General features: G+C 50.1%; 1 protein-coding gene across 1 annotated transcript; it reads left to right on the forward strand.

The window, feature by feature from the left end:
• Positions 1 to 92: 92 nt before the first annotated feature.
• TRAPPC1 (trafficking protein particle complex subunit 1) lies at positions 93 to 8159 on the forward strand. Its single transcript, XM_035136671.1, has 5 exons — positions 93 to 196; positions 1569 to 1667; positions 5469 to 5539; positions 5753 to 5891; positions 6717 to 8159. Exons 2-5 carry the CDS (start codon positions 1569 to 1571, stop codon positions 6843 to 6845), a joined length of 438 nt encoding a protein of 145 aa, XP_034992562.1. The 5' UTR covers positions 93 to 196; the 3' UTR covers positions 6846 to 8159.
• Positions 8160 to 16174: the final 8015 nt, after the last annotated feature.

A 16174-nucleotide genomic window follows, 5' to 3' on the forward strand; every position in this document is an offset into this window, starting at 1 on the left:
GCGTGCGCGAGCTGCCGAACGAGACACGGGCGGGCGGAAGCGCGGTGACAAGGCCACGCACGCGCCGAGCGGCAGACCAATCAGCGCGCGCGCACATGCCCTACCGCTCTCGCTCTTTCCCCTCCCCCCCTCTCCTCCCGGAAGTAAGAGGATTCGGAAGCTGCCGGGCAGGGAGGGGGTTGCCATAGAGACAAAGGTGAGACTCCCGTACTGAGGGGTGAGGGTGGGGGGTAGGGATGGGGGCTGAAGGCCCCGGAGAGTCTTCAATACGGGAAGCCCTCTGAGGGGACAAAACGGCGACCACCCGGACCTTCCCCACCAAGGGCAGAACCAGCCCAACGCTGGTGGGGGAGACACTGGGTCCAGGGCTCCAGGACTGACTGGGCTGCGACTCCCGCGCCCCTTGGCCATCGGCCTCACTGCCTGATGGGAATCGGAGGCTGACCGCGGCAATGCCCCCCCCGCCACCCACCCCCTATCTGTCCCCACAGTGAGCGTTGAGGGGAGCAGGGCGCGTGTAATTTACCCACTTTCGAATTCCAAAAGTGAAGGGTGCTAAACAGATGTAACATGACTTGGGAATTCAAAAGAGAATTTGGTTAAAGTGATATAATTTAGTTTTGCTGGGTAAGTAAAAAAAGGGTGTAAAATTGCATAGAAATCATTCAAAATGATTGCCAAGCACTTATATTTTTATTGTTATTTAGCATAGCCCAACATTTTCAGAAGGTAAAATTAAAATTGGTGTTTTCTGAAACCAGTTTATGTGCTTCTTAATCAAACATAGATTTACCAAGATTAATGTTGTACAGTCACAAAAGTAATAGCTGGTTCAAATGCCTCACACCCAAAAGCATCTTTTTAACACTCCCCCACTGAAGAAATCTGCAAAAAATTAAGTTTCACCTCCTAAAATGACACCTTTCTGAGGGGAAAGGTGCAGCCACCACCAGGCAAGCCTGAGCCACTTGGCCTGTTGCAGGCAATGCTGCCAGAGTTTATAAGGTGGCTCACGCCAGCGAGCCCAGCTTCACTAGGGCAGTGGAGGTGGAAGGGACTTTCTCAAGTCTGCCAACCTACCTCTGCCCAGGCCACAACCCAAAGATGTTGGCTGGATTCCCCCCCCCACTGCCTTGTAACCCCCCACCAATTGTTTTCATAGGATTTTTAGTAATAGTGAATGGCTGCCAATTGCAAGTAAATATTAGGTAAGCCTTGGCTGATTCAATTGTTTACTAAATACAAGAAAAATAAACATTCACAGATCACTCTACAGGGCATCAGTAGATTTTCTGAGGCAAACAGTTTTTTTCTACACACACTGTGCAACTAACCCTAAGTTGCATAGGAATTTTTCTGGGAAGCCAACATCACTGGCACCACTCTTGCCAAGAGCCACACCTCTCTCTTTGGTGCCCCAAAAGGAAGTCATGGGTGGGGGGATGCCTTGTGGGGGGACACCTTTCCTGACCCCACTAAACTAAATGCCTCCACAAGCAATCTGGTGGTGGGTGGGATCTCTGGATCCATGCCAGGTGCACATGCTGGATTCCTCGCTTTCCTTGCAGATGACGGTGCATAATTTGTACATATTCGACCGCAATGGAATCTGCCTGCACTACAGTGAGTGGAACCGGAAGAAGCAAGCCGGCATCTCTAAAGATGAGGTGAGGCTTGAGATATACAGAGCAGGATACCAACGCTTAAACCTGCTAAGAACATAGTGTTATAAGAATTTTAAGGTCTCAAATATACAGTAAATATTCATAAATGCGCACATATCCATACGAATCATGTGTCTAAAATAGGGTATTAATAGGGTGAGCCAGTGACCTCGATTCAGGAACTAAAGTATTAACCATCACAAAAGAATAGCCAGTCTGCCTAGGTAATGCATTCAGTGACCATTATCAGGTATCCTGACACAGGATTTCTGCTGTAGACCGTCTCCTGTGATGTATGCATGGTGTTTTGGGGGGTGGTCTTGGGCTACAGGGTGGGCAATTTCAATAGTCTATATAAGGGTTTGTGTACCACTGTTCAGGGTTCTCCTCCCTCCTGCGTGTGGTGAGTGGGGACCCTGTTGCAACATTTCCTTGAATAAAGATCAGGCTTCCATGGACCTGAGGGCAATGAAACAATTGCTGAGACGGCTAGAGCGCTGGTGGCAGATAACTCATTCTGAAGCTGACCGGACACGGGTTAGAGCTCAATGTCGAGCCTACCAAGTGGCGGTAGCGACAGCGAAGAAGACTTTCTTCGCCGCCTCTATTGCATCTGCAGAAAACAGCAGCAGGAGACTCTTTCAGGTGGTTCGCAATTTAGCGGAACCACCTGCTCCATCGGGGCCCTGTACGGGCCACATGATCTCCTGCAATTATTTTGCAAAGTTTTTTGCAGATAAAGTCGCTCAGATTCAGGAAGAGGTAGACTCCACCATGGGAGCAGGGCCGGGGCGGGGGAGTGCTAGAGTGCTGTCTGGTCAAGTTGTGTGGGATCAATTCCATTCTGTTACCTCCGAGGATGTGGACAGGCTGCTTGGACGAGTGAAACCAACCACCTGTGTCCTTGATCCTTGCCCATCCTGGCTTATAAAAGCTAGCCGGGAAGGGCTGGGCGATGGGCTTTGCGGGCTGGTGAATGCTTCTCTCTGTGAGGGAGCCTTCCCAGACCCACTGAAAGAGGCGGTTATTAAACCGCTTCTTAAAAGACCATCTTTAGATGCGGCCAATATGGCCAACTATCACCCAGTCTCAAATCTTCCATTCTTGGGCAAGGTGATTGAGCGAGTGGTTGCTGAACAACTCCAGGCATGCCTGGAAGAAGCGGACCATTTGGATCCCTTCCAGTCGGGATTCAGGCCTCATCATGGGACTGAAACTGCCCTGGTCGCACTGGTTGATGATCTCCGGCGGGCTAGGGACAAAGGTGTGAGCTGTTTCCTAGTTCTGCTGGATCTCTCAGCGGCTTTTGACACCATCGACCATAACATCCTTCTGGACCGTCTAGAGGGGTTGGGATCTGGGGGCACTGTCATGCAGTGGTTCTGCTCCTTCCTCCTGGGCCATGTTCAGAAAGTGGTGGGGGGGGATGAGTGTTCAGGGTTCTGTCCTCTCCCCCATGCTTTTTAACATCTACATGCAGCCGCTGGGAGAGGCCATCAGGGGGTTTGGGCTGGGTGTTCATCAGTATGCAGATGATACCCAGCTCTACCTCTCTTTCAAATCAGAACCAGTGAAGGTCCTGTGGGAGTGCCTGGAGGCAGTTTGAGGATGGATGGCGGCTAACAGATTGGGATTGAATTCTGACAAGACAGAAGTACTGTTCGTGCGGGACAGGAGGCGGGCAGGTGTGGAGGTCTCCCTGGTCCTGAAAGGGGTAACCGTGCCCCTGAAGGACCAGGTGCGCAGCCTGGGAGTCATTTTGGAGTCACAGCTGTCCATGGAGGCGCAGGTTAATTCTGTGTACGCAGGCTGAGACCCTACCTGCCTGCAGACTGTCTCACCAGAGTGGTGCATGCTCTAGTTATCTCTTGCTTGGACTACTGCAATGCGCTCCACGTGGGGCTACCTTTGAAGGTGACCCGGAAACTACAACTAATCCAGAATGCGGCAGCTAGACTGGTGACTGGGAGCGGCCGGCAAGACCACATAACACCGGTCTTGAAAGACCTTCATTGGCTCCCAGTACGTTTCCGAGCACAATTCAAAGTGTTGGTGCTGACCTTTAAAGCCCTAAACGGCCTCAAAGGCCCAGTATACCTGAAGGAGCGTCTCCACCCCCATCATTCTGCCCAGACACTGAGGTCCAGCACCGAGGGCTTTCTGGCGGTTCCCTCACTGCAAGAAGCAAAGCTAAAGGGACCCAGTCAGAGGGCCTTCTCGGTGGTGGTGCCTGCCCTGTGGAACGCCCTCCCATCAGATGTCAAAGAGAAAAACAACTACCAGACTTTTAGAAGACATCTGTAAGCAGCCCTGTTTGGGGAAGCTTTTAATGTTTAATAGATTATTGTATTTTAATCTGTTGGAAGCTGCCCAGAGTGGCTGGGGAGGCCCAGCCAGATGGGCGGGGTATAAATAAATTGTTGTTGTCATTGTTGTTGTTAGCCACTTTGCTTCTCAGTATACTCTGGTTGGCCTCTGTTTTCTCCTACCAAAAGGGAACCCACTTAAGGACTATACGGGCTCTGGAATACCCCATAAGGGAAAAGGAACTTTTTTTTTTCTTATAACAATAGGAAGAGCCCTGCTGGATCAGGCCAGTGACCTATCCTGTTCCCACAATAGCCAATCAGATGCTTCAGTGGGAAACTCACAAACAGGATCCGAGCACAAGAGCCCTCTCCCTTCTTGCTGTTTCCAGCAACTGGTATTCAGAAGCATTGCTGTGTCTGACCGTGGAGGCAGACGATAGGCATCATGGCTAGAGTCAGTTGATAGTCCTCTCCTCCAAGAATCTGTCTAATCCTCTTTTTAAACCATCTGTTGGTTGGTGGCCATCACTGCTTCCTGTGGGGGTGAGTTCCATAGTTTAACTTTGCACTGCACCAGTCTCTTACTGGGATCTCTGCCTGGCCACCCTAGTTTTGTGGGCGGAGGGGGGGGGGAGCCTGTTCAGAGGTGAGGGAAACCAAACTGCAGTGTTCTGCAAGTTACTTCGTTTCTACCTCTGTTAATCTTGTGTGGTGCAGAGCCTTGAAATGATGGCTCAGTTCCAAGTGGGCATAATTCAGCTGGCAAGTAATTTTTTTTTAAGTGTGACAATTTAACTGAGTAAAAGATTAATCAGCAGCTGTGCAGTGATATCCCAACTACCTTTTCTGGCCATTTAAAACCACCACCAGCAAACCCACTTCATCTTTCCAGTGGTTCTTCAAGCCAGGGATAGGAACTGCTTTGCACTGGCTGGCTACCTCCTGCCATTGAAGAGCAAAAGCAGGAGTAAGTACAGTCGTATCTTAGCTTCTGTGCCATGAATGCCCTTGTACGGTTAGCCACAGGGTGGCGCCAGAGCAGAGCAAATGAGCATGACTGAGTTCTTTATCTTTGCCATGGAATCTCACCCCATTCTCCCTGTGCTGCCGAGTAAGATTGTCTTCCATAAACACGGTTTTAACAATGAGTCCGTAAGTGACTGTGGAGGCCAATTCTGGACCCACACGTCCTCCCTTGCGTCCTGAGTTTGAGTGTCTTCAAAGCCTATGACACCTTTGGTAAAGGCTGTTCTCCAACCGGAGCGCTCGCAGGCCATTATTTCCCAGTTGTCGGTGTTTATACAACATTTTTTTAGATTTGCCTTGAGACAGTCTTTAAACCTCTTTTCTTGGCCACCAGCATTACGCTTTCAATTTTTAAGTTCGGAATAGAGTAGTAAGGTGAAAGGGAAGGAGCTAGACAAAGAACAATCTCCCTGTGCACATATTCATGTTCTCTCTCTCTCTCTCCTTCTCCCCCCCCCCCCCCCGGCAGGAGTTCAAGCTGATGTATGGCATGATCTTCTCCATCCGCTCCTTCATTAGCAAGATGAGCCCTGTGGACATGTATCCTTTCTGCTTAAACAACAGCCTCAAAAGTATCACTCTTGCAGTTTTTTGACAGAGGGAGCTTGACTGGATGCTTTTTCATTCACGGGGGGGGGGGGGGGGGAGCCCTATCTACTTAAGGAGTAAAACTTGTTTCGAAGCAAGCAGGGGGCTTAGCCCCCTTTGACTGACGTCTCCTTCCTCCAGTTCTCCTTAATTCCTGCACCCCAGGAAAGACGGCTTCCTCTCCTTCCAGACCAGCAAGTACAAGCTGCACTACTATGAGACGCCCACGGGACTCAAGGTGGTGATGAACACAGACTTAGGGGTGGGCAACATCCGAGATGTCCTGCATCAGATCTACAGCTATGTGAGTCGGGGGGGGTGCAGTCTCCTCCCCTGGCCCACCCCCATCCCATGATGGTTTTTGAATGTTCTTTTGGAAGCCGAATGTCCGACGGAGCTTCCGATTGACTGCAGGAACTTCCTGCAGCCAATCAGAAGCCGTGCTTTGGTTTCTGAACATTTTGGAATTTGAACGGACTTCTGGAACGGATTCTGTTCGACTTCCAAGATGTGACTGTATAGTGATTATGAATGCAGTATTTTAAATTTTATTATTTTTCCCCAGTACTGAATTTTTTTCTGTTGGTGTACTTTTTATATTTTATGGGTGAATTGAGTAAAAAATGAGAGAGAGTGGTAGAAGCAAGTGAAACAGATCAACTGGTCAGGCCAAAGCTCTGTATATTTTTTTGTTAAAAAGCGGTTACCTGATGTTGGAAGACCGTCAGATTAGGGTTTAGGGGTGCAGCCTTTCAAAAAGGAGCCCAGACTCCTGCTTCCTCTGGGCCTTTAATTCATCTCCTCCAGTGCATTTGCCCCATTCCTTGTCCAGCTGCACTTCACTCCGGCAGTTGCTTTGACTCAGTGGTTGCCAACATGCCAAACTCCACGGGAGTCCCACTTCTGTCCTGAGAGAAGGCAAGTGCGAATGATCCCAAAGTAAGAATGGAACATAAGTTACGGGGGTTAGTCAAAATAGAAATCTTTTATGGAGCGGCAGACCTCCCAACGTTTGGTTTTCATTTCCCTGAAGCGGTTTCAGTTGGGGAGCAGAGGGGAGGGAGGGGTGTTCTCATCTCACTCGCCTCGCGATTCTCCTCTCACTCAGCTTCTTCCGTCTCCTCCCTAGATCTATGTGGAGTATGTGGTCAAAAACCCTCTGTGCAGCTTGAACGAGAACATCCAGAGCGAGCTCTTTCGGAGCAAGCTGGACGGCTTCATCCGTGGGCTGCCCTTCTTCTCAGCTCGGGCAGGCTAAGTGGTGTGGGTGGGTGCTTGCCTGTCCCCGTTCCATGCTGTAAATACTACAGTTCCCACGATGCACGTGGAGTACTGCCTGGCGGCGAACTTGGCACTTTCTCTGCTGGGTGGGCCATCGTCAGAACAACAGTCATTCCCTGCACCCCAGCCATAACGGACTTGCGTCCCAAACCAGGACTCTGAGCTTGGATACCTTTCGGACAGCAGCTTTCTCCACAGTGCTTTCCTCTGTTCCCTCCAGCCCCACATGTCCCCTGACCCACAGCTCCATCTTTTGTCCCATTGCGTATTCCCCCTTGGTTGGGACCCCAAGAGCCACTCTTCCTTTCCCTCCTGACCACGACACCCAGTCCTTTGGCAGCCCAGGCCTCTTCCTTTCTATTTATAGAGCTTTGCCTCATCCCTTTCTTCCCCCCTCCGCCCCCCAAGCTCCTATTTATAGCCAGTCTCTTCTCCTGCTTTTCCAGTCCAGTGCTCTCCCAGCCTGGGCATGACATCAAGTGCCCCGGGGCTGGGGGGGGGGATGCTGCTTGGACGCAGCAGAAGACGCGGCGGCACGTCCTTCCCAAATGCATCTCGCGAAAAGACGGGCCCGAAACCCAGTTTCACATTTCCGCCACCAGGAAAGGTCGACGAGCATCACAGGTCGAGAAAAGAACTGTTGTTGTTTTTTTGCTTGGATCCACCTTTCGTGAATTAAACAAAATGCCACCTTAAGATCAGAAGTTGCTTTGATCACCCTTGGCCCTACCTAGGTGGCTTGAGGGTCACCACAGACTCTCTGGGCTTTGCTGGCTAACTCTGTTGCCATTGCCCCCAGACTGTGTTAAGTTTGCAATGGCTGCTGGGCCGCCTCCACAAAAACCTCTGTTGTCAAGATGAGAGTCTCAGCTTCTTGGTCGCCCTGCAAACGAGATGCCGAAGGCCAGCGAGCGAGGCAGCAGCTCTTCTTCAAATTGGACTAACCGGCTCGTTAAATCGTTGCTCTCAAGTCCTTGCATCACTCGGGGCTTTTTACGTCCTTGGGCTTTGATGTTCAGAGAAGGGGAACAAAGCGAAAGCATCGGCAGCTACACCCCCAGGCCAGAAATTAAGTGCCTGGGTTAACCACCGTCTTGCTTTTCTCCCCCTCTCAAAAGGCCACAGCCATTTGCACCCTTCCCTTATTTGCTGCTGTTCATTCTGAACGTTTTAAGCTCTGGGAGTTTTGTGTGTGATTCAAGCTTGTTTCCAGCTTTTTCAAATGCGAGTTGATTTAAAAAATTATGTCTCTCGTTCTCTCTTGTCATGATAAATTTTGCATGCTTTGAAAGGTTGCATATTGCCCTGCTGGTGATCTCGGTCCGTTAAATGGTATAAAACCTTAGCCTGGAGATGCATCCAATTAAATGCCCCTCAATGTCACTTGGTGGATGGCATGGACTTGCATTCAAGGACTGGCGAAATGGCATTTTTGAAGCATGGCATAAGAAGAACCTGCTGGATCAGGCCAGTGGCCCATCTAGTCCAGCATCCAGTTCTCACAAGGGCCACCCAGATGTCAATGGGAAACCCACCAGCAAGAGCCCTCTTCCCTCCCATGGCACCCTGCGGCTGGCATTCAGGAGCATAACCCACGACAGTGGACTAGGTGGTCCAGTGGCCTGATCCAGCAGTCCCTTCTTACGGTATGTTCTTATGTTAACCTCTCTCATGCCTTAGTGCCCCTCCCTCCCAAAGAGGAGGCTTATTTATATTTCTTTGGAATACTTGCGCCCTGCTTTTCGAAGCAGCTTGCAAAAAATTGTCAAAACAAGACGACCCTTGAATCTAGTACAGGCACAAAGGTGTCTTAAGGGGACCAGGATTGTGGAGTCAGCATTTGCTGTGCACGTGCACACGGTTATGGGTGCCCCCTGGTGTCCTACAAGGCATCTCGCACCCAGGACCCCTGAATGTCGGAAGTGTCTCAGCAAAGGAACCAAGGGCAGGTCAGCAGCCAGGTATCTCCTGCCGCTAAAAGGCAGAGCAGAGCGCCTGTCCCCTGTGCTGGGTTTTAGTGCCTGGTGGGGATTATCTTCGCTTAATCCCTCAGGACAACAAGGGCAAGCAGGTAGCGAGGAGGGGAGCAGCACGTCTGAGAATCGGAAAACGCTGGCTGGGTTCAGCCCTGTGTTCCATAGGGCAGGGCCCAGGTTTTCCTCCTCCTCCTGAAACTGCCATCTCCTGGAAGAGCTGACCCAATCTACCTTTTCCAAATGAGTCTGCCTAAAAGAAAACCTTAAAAGTCGCAATGAAAGCCCTGCTTTCTTTTTAGTGAAGTCTTAAATCTCCCTGCTTTCAGAGCCCAGAAGACTACACCTCTAGGACCCTGCTCATCAGGTTGCATGCCCCAAGACAGGACGAGCGAGCATGATGGGTGACCCTCCAAGCATCAGGATGCCCCCGGGTTCGATTCTAGTTTATAAAGGTACCAACTCAGGATCTCGGCAGCGCCCCCTGGGTTATCGCCAGCGGCTCCCGTTTATCCTCAGTGGCCTGAGGATAGAAATCTGGTGGTGCCTGTTGAAATAATCACAGTATTTTATTTTATTTTTAAAAGTAGTAATATGTCTTTCACCCCCTCCATCCCCAACCTGGTACCCTTCAGATATTATGGATCACAACTCCCATAATCCCCAAGAGAATACAGCAGTGCTGATGGGAGTTTCAGTCCAAAGTATTGATAAGGCACCGTGTGGTGAAGGCAGAAGGAAGGCTGTCTCAAGTCTCTCTCGTCTCGGCAGAACTTCCTGCTGCCACTGAACGTCTGGTTTCCTGGACAGGCCCTTTGACTCACCCTGCCGTTTTCAAAGAGGTGCCCACAGCCCTTTGCGAAGGCTTTATTCAGATAACCTCCACGTTTAGAAGTTGTAGTTGAGGTTGTTTTACGGTTGGGGCTGGGGGTCTTTTGAAAGATGCAGCGGGGGAGGTGAGGATGTAGCAAGGGGGTCAAAAGGCATCGGTTTCCATGTCCGTTGCATTTCTGCAGCGGTTCACCTTCTTCCCCAAAACTGCGTTAACGTGTCTCACTGTTGCAAAATCATGTAATTTAGGTAATTCACACAGTTAAATATGTGGTGAACATTGTCACCAGAGTATGCCTTATGAGGAACGGCTTAGGGAGCTGGGTATGTTTAGCCTGGAGAAGAGAAGGTTAAGGGGTGATATGATAGCCATGTTCAAATATATGAAAGGATGTCATATGGAGGAGGGAGAAAGGTTGTTTTCTGCTGCTCCAGAGAAGCGGACACGGAGCAATGGATTCAAACTACAAGAAAGAAGATTCCACCTAAACATTAGGAAGAACTTCCTGACAGTAAGAGCTGTTCGGCAGTGGAATTTGCTGCCAAGGAGTGTGGTGGAATCTCCTTCTTTGGAGGTCTTTAAGCAGAGGCTTGACAGGCATATGTCAAGAATGCTTTGATGGTGTTTCCTGCTTGGCAGGGGGTTGGACTGGATGGCCCTTGTGGTCTCTTCCAACTCTATGATTCTATGAGTATTCCACCCCATTCACTTCAGTGCAAATGGGGCCATGACAGCATATTGTTTGCAGACTGCATTGATTTCCGTTCGGGACGCAGGGCGAGTAAGCGAATTTCCACTCCCGTTTCTGTTTTCGTCAAAATTTTCCCAACATCCCTAGGAAGGAGGAAGCTTCTCCTTTCTGCAGCGCAGAGTTAAACTGTGGAACTCGCTCCCACGGGAGGCAGCTCAGATGACTTTCAGAGAGAAATCAGACCAATTCATAGAGGATAAAGCTATCAGCGGCAACTAGCCATGATGGTTAGGTTGGGTCTCCACACTTGGGGGCAGTAAATGCTTCTGAATACCAGTTGCTGTAAGCCACAGGAGGGCAGAGGGCTCTTGCGCTCGGTTGCTTCCTGTGGGCTTCTGCCTTGGGCGTCTGATTGGCCACTGTGAGAACAGGATGCTGGACTAAGTGGGCTGTTATCTTAAGGAGGATAAATGCAGGGGGCGAATCTGGATTTCCACATCTAGCTGGGGTTTGGCAGCATTTCTTCACCAGGAGGACTCCACTCGCTGGCTCTTCTTCCTCCTGGGCCCTCCCTGCCACACGCCACACGCTGATTTGCTCTCTCTCTCATCTCCCCACCCGCCTGACACACATACCCATTAGCTTTCTGCTAATCCCAGTGAGCTGACCAGGTGGTGTTAGGCCAGAGGCAGGGTGCTTTGGGTGTGCTGAGAAGCTTTGAATTTTGCACAGTTCCCGAGTTTAATTCCTACAAAGCCCCAAATGGGAACGGCATCGGTGGGGCCTGCCAACACTTGGCCCAGCTGGGGTTTAACTCTTGGAAGTGTGTGCAGCTGTAGCTTCTAACTGCTGCCTTTGAGGGCACAGTGAGGACCTGGCAGGTGGGCAAAGTTGTCAATTTCGGTTTCTCTCATTTTCCCCCATCCGTTTGCAATTCTTATTATTTTAGAAATCAGCATTTTAGTGGTACAAATCTCTCCTAATAACGCACATTTTTGTGCACAATTTTCCTTAGTATGTGCATATTAAAAGCCATATTTTCCCCAACTATTTATTTTTTCTTTAACATGATGCATCATTGCATGTTTTCGTATGCATTTCATGTTCATGCTTTCCCTTGCCACGCTGCTGGGCCGAATAAATTGCATTGCAAAATATGGAGACCTGCAGGTTTTGGAATTTGATTCGCGTATTGTTTCAGAAAGTGCAAATTAGATTCAGTTTGCGTTTACAGGCAAATCTACCTGACTTCTTTCCCATCCCTAGTGGAGGCTCCTCAGTGGCTATGAGTGCTTTTCCCCAGCTCTGGCTGGTTCACCAGCTACAGCCCCTTTGGGGCAGAGATGACTTAGCCACTGTACTCCATGCTCTGGTAACTTCCAGATTGGAGCCTAGCAGTGCCCCCTCCTGCATGGGGCTGTGACACGGAAACTTCAGTCGATCCAAAATGCTGCAGCCAGATTACTGTTTCCTGTAGGTCTCATATAACCCCTGTTTTAAAACAGCTCCACTGGTGGCCAGTTCATTTCCAGACGCAGTGGGAGGTGCTGGAGGGTTTAAAGCCCTAAACAACTCCGGCCCCAAATAACTGAAAGACTGCCTCCTTCCTACAGACCTGCTTGGGTGCCGAGTTAAGTTCATGATTCTATGAAACTCTTTCCCCCGGCTTTTGGCATTTGACGTGCATGTCTTTAAGACCAACTTCCTTTTTGTAAGTTGTTTTAAGCTTTTCATACCACGTCTTAATGTTGTGAGCCTTCCTTTCCAGCGAAGGGCAGGCAATTAGTAATATTCTTTGTAGGCCTGACTCCTGCGCATGGTTTTTCTTCAAGAAAATAAGGTAGTTCCGTCTCCAGATGCCAATTTCCAACATGGGTGGCTTAAGCCGGTTTTCTTTTTAAACCATTTCGTAATGTGCACATAAAGCCTAAATTGGATTTATCGTCCCGCCTCCTCTCCTACCTTGACGAGATTTGGCACCTGTGATGCACTGAGCACAGGAGAGGGATCAAAGGTGGGCTTCAAGGTAGTGCCTGGATTCCCTTCCGGCGAATTTTGTGTCGTGCTTTCAGCTTTGCTGTGATTCCTTGACCAGCAGGGAGATTCCAGCTTCCAATAACACATCCCAAGGACCCAGGTTAAACCACAGAGTCTAGGGCTTGCTGATCAGAAGGTCGGCGGTTCGAATCCCTGCAACGGGGTGAGCTCCCGTTGCTCGGTCCCAGCTCCTGCCCACCTAGCAGTTTGAAAGCACATCAAAGTAGATAAATAGGGACCGCTCCAGCGGGAAGGTAAACGGCGTTTCCGTGCGCTGCTCTGGTTCTCCAGAAGCAGTTTTGTCATGCTGGCCACATGACCCGGAAGCTGTACACCGGCTCCCTCGGCCTATAGAGCGGGATGAGCGCCGCAACCCCAGAGTCGGACACGACTGGACCTGATGGCCAGGGGCCCCTTTACCTTTAAGGCAAGTGAGCCGTCCTGTTGCTTTCCTGGGCCTACGGCACCCTTCACGGGTCCTGAATTCCTGTTTCCGTGACCAGTGGTTAGGTGGCCTTTCTCACTTGGGTGTCCACAAACAGGAGTGTCCTGAAAAGAAAAGAGGGAAGGAGGTGTCCCATCAAGGAAGACATGCCAGGAGTCTTGCTGCCACCAGGGCGTCTTTGGCGTGCCAGAAGCATGCAAGAGATTTGCCTCCGCAAATTCGACCGGTGGGGAATCAGATCTATGGGGAAGGAATTATAGAGCGCCAAACGAGACCGTCCCGAACAGGGCAACGGGCTGTAGGGATAGGATAGATATGGCAATTTAGGGGCATAGGGGAAGGAAAAGGGGAGGGTAGCGAGGGGGGGTGTCAGAGGCCATGCTTCACCAGCTGCCAGGCCAGCAAATCCCCCACATGCTCCCTCCCCCGTGGGGAGGGAGGGAAGGGAGTGAGAAGGGAATCTCCGGGCATTAAGCACCGTGACTCCAGCTAAGCCGCTGTCCTCGGCTCTGGTTGCGGCAGGTGCCGTGGGGATCTCAGCCAGGCCTCCCCCGGCCCCAGCAGAAGCCCCTCCAGCCATCATGTTTGCCAGCTCTTCGCGGGGAGGCCCGGCGCCCGCGGGCCGGGGGCCCGGAGGAGGGGGCAAGTTCAGCGTGGACGAACTCTACGGGCTGCCCAAGAAGAGCAAAGGGGCGCGGGGGGAGAGCGTCCGGCGGCGGAGCCAGGGAGGCCAGATGGGGCGAGAGGGGCAGCCCCTGACCCCTGCCCAGGTGCTGGAGGCGGCCAGGTGCTTGATGGAGAAGCGGCGGCTTGAGAGCTACCTGCTGGAGGCCGGGATCAGCCCAGAGGAGCTGGAGTGTACTGGCATGGTGTACAGGTATGTTCCACTTTGGGGAGGGGGGGCAAGCTAGAGGGGTAAGTGGGTGCCTCGTGCCTTTCATGTGCAGCCGTCTTGAGCCCCAGCATGTATCAAGGCGATGGTTGCAGCGTTGCTTTTAGTTCTTGCAAAACAAGTTCCTAGTCCTCAGGGAAAGTTTTTTGTTGTTGTTGTGAGTGTGCTCATGGAAAACTGGGAGGGGTTTCCAAGGGAATGTTGCTGTTCCTTATTCACAGAACTGTAGAACTGGAGGGACCCAAAGGGGTCATCTAGTTTGTGTTGTGAAGTGCCCTGAGGTCTATGGATGGAGGGTGATATTCAGATTTAATACGTAATCACAATAATGGGGCATTAGGGTTGTTAGAGGAAGGGTAGAACCTCTGCTCCTTCTGGGATAGTTTGTCCACCTCTGGTCCCCATTTGCACTCAACTCTCACCTGTGGCTCCTAGAAGCTGTCAGCATGCGACTGCGGCCACACCATGGGAAATGGCTTCGGCCAGCTGCCTAAACCAGGAGAGAGGAGCCGACGAGTCTCAAACCCTCGGGAGTTAGGGACTTCCTCTGCGTGTGAAGGCAGGCTCTGGCAGATGGAGTGGACGAGACCAAGAGTGAGTCCAATGGTTAAGAAGGTGGTTTCTGCACATGCTGTAGAGCAGGCACGTCCAACAGGTAGATCGTGATCTACCGGTAGATCACTGGACATCTGTGGTAGATCACTGGTAGATCACTGGCTCCCCCCAAAGAAGCTCAACAACTTTGGCTCCCCTAAAGAAAAGCTCAACACTATTGCCCTGCACCCTCCAAAATGTGGCTTTCCTCCTCCCTAAAAAGCTCAACAAGCTTGACCTGAACCCCATAAGGGGGGGGGGGGCAGATCACTGCCAGTTTTTAACTGAGATTAGATCACAGTCTCTTGGGAGTTGGCCACCCCTGGTGTAGAGCATGGGTAGGCAAACTAAGGCCTGGGGGCCGAATCCAATCGCCTTTTAAATCCGGCCCACGGACGGTCTGGGAATCAGCGTGTTTTTACATGAGTAGAATGTGTCCTTTTATTTAAAATGCTTCTCTTGAGTTATTTGTGAGGCATAGGAATTTGTTCATTCCCCCCCCCCCCAAAAAAAAATAGTCCGGCCCCCTACAAGGTCTGAGGGACAGTGGACTGGCCCCCTGCTGCAAAAGTTTGCTGACCCCTGACTTAAAAGATTCCTTATGCACAATGTCCCAGGAAACACAGTTGTGAAAAAGCAGATTGAATAATTGTGATGGTTTAAATACGTAAGAAGCATCCCAAATGGAACCAAACAGTATAAATTCAGCTGAAGATATGGGTCGCACAAAAAAAAAAAAGTATCTTAGCTCTTGAAAAAAAGGGGGGTGAGTGGGTTTTTAACATTCAGGAACTAAAACAAAACATCGTAAAATAATAAAATAATAAATAAATACAAAGGAAGGTCAACAAAATACGTTTTGTTGCGGACAGGGATACCGATGTGTTAAAATTTAGCATTGCACGGAGAAAGCAGACAGAGAGTTTTTCCTCCTTTCAGAGTTAGAACGTAGTGGGGACATCCAAGCAAGCTGAATGGTGGGAATTAAAGCCAGGAGAAAGGAAGGACCTTTCCCACACAGCAGAGAGTTAAACTGTGGAACTGTGGAACTCACTGCCACAAGGTGCTCAGTGGAACTCACTGCCACAAGATAAAAAAAGGTTGGACACATTCATGGACGAGGAGGTTTTCAGTGGCCTCTAGCCACAATGGAGAAGGCAGCATGTGTCTGGATACCAGTTACTGGGAATTAAAAGAGAATTGCTCTTATCCCATTGGGGCATCTGGTTGGCCATTGTGAGAACAGGGTGGCAGACTAGATGGGCCCACTTTGGTCTGGTCCAATTTCAGGGCTCTTCTTAAGCTTTCCTCTTTTCTCCAGATTTGGTCACTGCCCACCCCCCTCCCAAAGGACATAATTGCCAGAGTGGTCTGTTCCAGTGTTTTCTGTGTGGATATATTATTTCCCCTCCAGATGGAGCCCCCCCCCCCCCAATGGCTAACAACAATGCAAACACTACTCTAACTATATAAAGATGGCATCGAATGAAGATCAATGAGTAGTAAAACCAGGGGGGGGGAGGCTGGGGAAAGAAAGAGAGAGAATAATGATAGCCGAGCCCAAATTAAAATGAGAATTTTTCAAAGTGCAATTGCAGCAGCAGCAGCGTGTCCAATATATACTGGGGAAAGGACTCGAGGCCCTTGCTTCTTTCCATTCTATCCACGGCATTACTGAGTCGTTTCTTTTATTTATGAAACAATTTCTAGGAGGCATCTTAAAACAATTTACAATGCAATAAACACACGCATATCCACATACAGAGAGAGTTAAAAACAATTGGATTTCTTCTTTTAAAAAATGCATTTACATATTAAACAATTCTTTAAAAAAATTTTAAA

The sequence above is a fragment of the Zootoca vivipara genome, chromosome 13 (genome assembly GCF_963506605.1).
Source record: "Zootoca vivipara chromosome 13, rZooViv1.1, whole genome shotgun sequence".
Lineage (NCBI taxonomy): Eukaryota > Metazoa > Chordata > Lepidosauria > Squamata > Lacertidae > Zootoca > Zootoca vivipara.